Below are 3910 nucleotides of genomic sequence, written 5' to 3' on the forward strand. Positions count from 1 at the left end.
GTCCGGCCTGGTACGAGGGCTAGGTGGATGGGTTCGTTAGGATTGTCCTTCCACTACAAGAAAATACAAAATGTTACCCGTACCGGTTCAGCTGGTGCTTCAGCTGCGACTGGCATTGGAAACATCACATTATTAATTACTACATTCACCACCGTAGCGACAGGAGATGATGGTGATCCTAATGCACTGCCCTGCAGTGGTGGCGAAGTACTGGTACTCGTGATGACGTGTGGATGATCTCCTTCAACAACGATGCTGGTAGTAAACTAAAGGGAGACTCGTATTAGCATTGAGAAATTCGACAAGCGTCTACTTGCAGCATGCTGTTCTTACTATTCTTACCGGAAGGTCTGGGGTGGTTGCCTTTGCTGGTTCATGACGATGGAGTCTGAAAATGACACTGATCTTGCTCTTCAACGTATGCATAGTAAGCAGTAAGTTGTGCTCATGGAGTATGGATGAAATGGTTGGCAGTCTCTGCTATATTATTTCCGCCAATGTGCGAATTAGAGTGTGAATGAACACAAAATGAGGCTCAGGCACACTCTGATGGAGCAGAAGAGTTTTGAAGTAGATACAGAAGAGTGATCCATTCCTTTCTGAACAAGATTGAAGAAGCCCTGAGCCCACAATCAGTGTACCTGCTGAAAAATCTTCATTTGCGTCATCATTCGTTATCGAAGTTTTGGATGAGAGCAGACTTCCCGGATGCGATAAATCACCAAAAGACTCAGATGTCTTTCAATTCGATGTGTCAGAAACCGCATGAGCTCAAAAAACGAGGCTGCGTTTAAGGGGAGACGAATAGACTTCGTTTATAAACCCCTAAACTACATGTTACGATTATATTTCTTTAGCAACACTACTACTCAGCTTGACCCCGACATCACTTCAACAGCTGCACAAGATTGTTGTATCCTTGCTTCTGAGCAAACTTTAGAGGCGTCATTCCTTCCAGATTCTCCTTAGTTTTATCTGCACCTCCATTAACCAATACAGTGACCATGTTGCCAGCATTCCGTTTAACTGCTTCATGCAAAGGAGTATTGCCCAAATTATCGGCTATATTCACATTAGCTCCTAGCTCTAGCAACGTTTCTACCGTCTGTATACCCTTGGCGGTGACGGCAAGATACAGTGCGGTACATCCATCTAGATCCACATCGTCGAGGCCAGCTTGATAAAACCGTAAGAGGCGTACCATATCAGACTTATTTCGGTCTCCTAGAGGTTTGGACGCTACAATATGCAAGCAAGTTCTCCTTATAGCGGAAACAGCTTTGATGTCGGCACCTGCATCTAGTAACATCCTGGCTATGTTAATTCGCCCATAAGCTGCAGCATATAGCAGTGCTGTCGACCCAGACATCTGCTCGATCACTGCAACTGGCATTTGTCTTTCAAGGTCTTCTCCATAGTCTAGCATAATCTGTACTAATTTTGGGTTGTCGTTTATAGCTCCTAAGACCAATGGTGTCGTAAAGACTGAAATCCATATACCCATATAATTCAACTTCAGTTCCACGCTCTTGTCGATGGCACGAGATCGGGGAAGCAGCATGGCAACTATATCTGAATAACTTCTAGACATGGCTATATTCAACGGGGAGAATTTTGTCATTCGAATGTTCTCCATTTCCACATGCTCTGCATCCAAGCCAAGTTCAGAGTCGGCGCCGACACTGAGAAGATATGCGGCACTGTTCTCGGCTCCAGTCAAAGCAGCGCCATATATTGCGGTGCCCAGGTATTTACTTTGATAGTTGACGTCTACCCCCTTTGATAACAGTAACTGAATGATCTCCACAGATCCTCCCACCGCTGCATAAAACAGAGGATGGACTTTTCCATCGGCGAGCGCAGACGGGCTGACTCCATTATCGAGCAACCAACTAACTATGTCTATGTGAGCCTGCTCACAGGCCACGTCAATGGGTCTGTAAAACTTATTGTTCAAGATACTGTCCCTATTGTCGAGACCTTCGCCGTCTAATAAAGATCCAGCAGTCATTAAGGCCTTGACGATATCCAAGGAACCGAACGAGCAAGCATGGTGAAGTGGACTGAGGTTTCGGTTGTCGGTTATATTGGGGTTTGCTCCATGTTCCAGCAAGGCACCAACGGCATCTAGAGACCCCTACTGAGATGCTACGACTAACAGGGTCTTGTTGCCACAGTCTTTGTACTGTCGGTTGATATCCATTAACGGATTAATTTCTAGCAATTGTTTCAGCCGTCCGACATCACCTAGCCTTGCGGCATTCATCATATCATCCTAGGTGAGTTCAATGGTTTAAACTGTGTCGGTTTGCGTAGGAAGAAACGGGAATTTACCATATTAGATTCTTCCAATTCCACTCTGCGACGAAGACGTTCAATCATCATCTCGTTCACCACTGCTCCTGTTGAAAATAGTTCAAGATACGGTTCATTATCCATGTCGGCTCCGTGACGTAAAATGACTTTCAGCGACTCAATGAGGGTGCTGAGGATACAAATCCGCAGAGGGGTGAACCCTTTACTGTCCTCGGATGTCATTGTCCCGCCATAGATGGGACAATCTACGTCAGCACCACCATATTTCAACAGAGCTTCACAGATATCTGCATGGTTGGAGGTGACAGCTTCCTCCAAAATGTGGCTTTGGAAGAACTTTACATCCTCGGCAGCTTTCAATAAAGTCGATCCTCCACCGACTTTCAATATATGAGTTAAAGCACATGGGCGATTTTTTAATACGGTTACTATCAGCATTCCCCGACCATAGATTTGGAGCGCCTGTAGCAGGGTCTGATTCAGCTCCTCGTCTAGCTCTTCAACGGAATCTAGATGATCTGCCCAATGAGAGCAAGCATAGGTAATGTGCGTGGGACTACCTAATGGTGCAATGCCTCGTAGTCGTTCAATCTGCTTTTGAACACTGTCATGACTCAGGCTGGATGGTAGGGCAAGCAAACACATTCTGGAAAGGTAAGATTCTGCTTTCTGTTTATCGATATAAAACGGCGAGGCATCTCTAGCACAGCGGTCTTTCGAAGTGATGAAATCAGCCACCGACTTGTGCATTAGCTGTACTGATGACTTTGACATTACAAGAAGCGATTCTAGACGAGACAAGTTTACTTTGACTGACGTAGATGAGAGGCCTAATAAAGCTGATAGTCCCTCGACCGACATTGCTGTTCGAAGTGCTACAAGTGCTCCTACTTGTTTGGTGTACGATGGGATTGATGACTCTGGAGCTCCTTTGTAGCTAGACACCAAAGCTCTAGTATATATAGCGTCCATACGATCTTCATCATTTCCGAGAGTTCGCTCTTCCAGTTCGGCAACGGTTTCGACTGGATCGTCAGATTTATCTATTGTGTCGCAGGCCAGATACAACCATACGAATAGGCCGTGTGCCATGGTAGATAGTTTATCGGCTAGAGTGTCGATGCTTGGGTCTGACCCCAAAAAGGGGCGTAGACGGTTCACTCGGTACCGTGCGTAGAGCTTTATATCATTCAAGTTTTCGGTGGCTTCTAGTGTCATCATTCGTGGTGTATAGTTCGATAGCTGCTTTCGAAGATGCTGCAAAGGGCGACTGGTCACAAATATCGAGATATTCGTGGGGAGCCTAGCAAATGTTCTGCCAAGAGTTTCTAGAAACTCACTTCGTAGCTTGATATCTTCTACTGCACATTCGTCCAGTGCGTCCAGCAATATAACGGCCTTATCACCACGGTATTTGCATAGTGGTCTAACTATAAGCTGTTCCAATTGCAGCCCAATCGATGGCATATTGATTAAAAAGTTAGGTTCAGCTCTGTATAAATCCTTTAATTCCTGTCTCATATCGGGATCATACGATGCCAGCTGGAATGCCCATGTAGCAACTACACGTAACGGATCGTTACGAGCACTCTCG

General features: G+C 45.5%; 1 protein-coding gene across 1 annotated transcript; it reads right to left on the minus strand.

Annotated features, from left to right (window-relative positions):
* Positions 1–886: 886 nt before the first annotated feature.
* SmJEL517_g06298 (uncharacterized protein) lies at positions 887–3878 on the minus strand (the record flags this gene model as incomplete). Its single annotated transcript, XM_031172224.1, has 3 exons — positions 2335–3878; positions 2142–2275; positions 887–2063 (listed from the first exon to the last, which is right to left on the minus strand). The coding sequence occupies exons 1-3, from the start codon at positions 3835–3837 to the stop codon at positions 887–889; spliced, it is 2814 nt and encodes a 937-aa protein (XP_031021801.1). The 5' UTR covers positions 3838–3878.
* Positions 3879–3910: the final 32 nt, after the last annotated feature.

The sequence above is a fragment of the Synchytrium microbalum genome (assembly GCF_006535985.1).
Source record: "Synchytrium microbalum strain JEL517 chromosome Unknown SmJEL517_scf0132, whole genome shotgun sequence".
NCBI lineage: Eukaryota > Fungi > Chytridiomycota > Chytridiomycetes > Synchytriales > Synchytriaceae > Synchytrium > Synchytrium microbalum.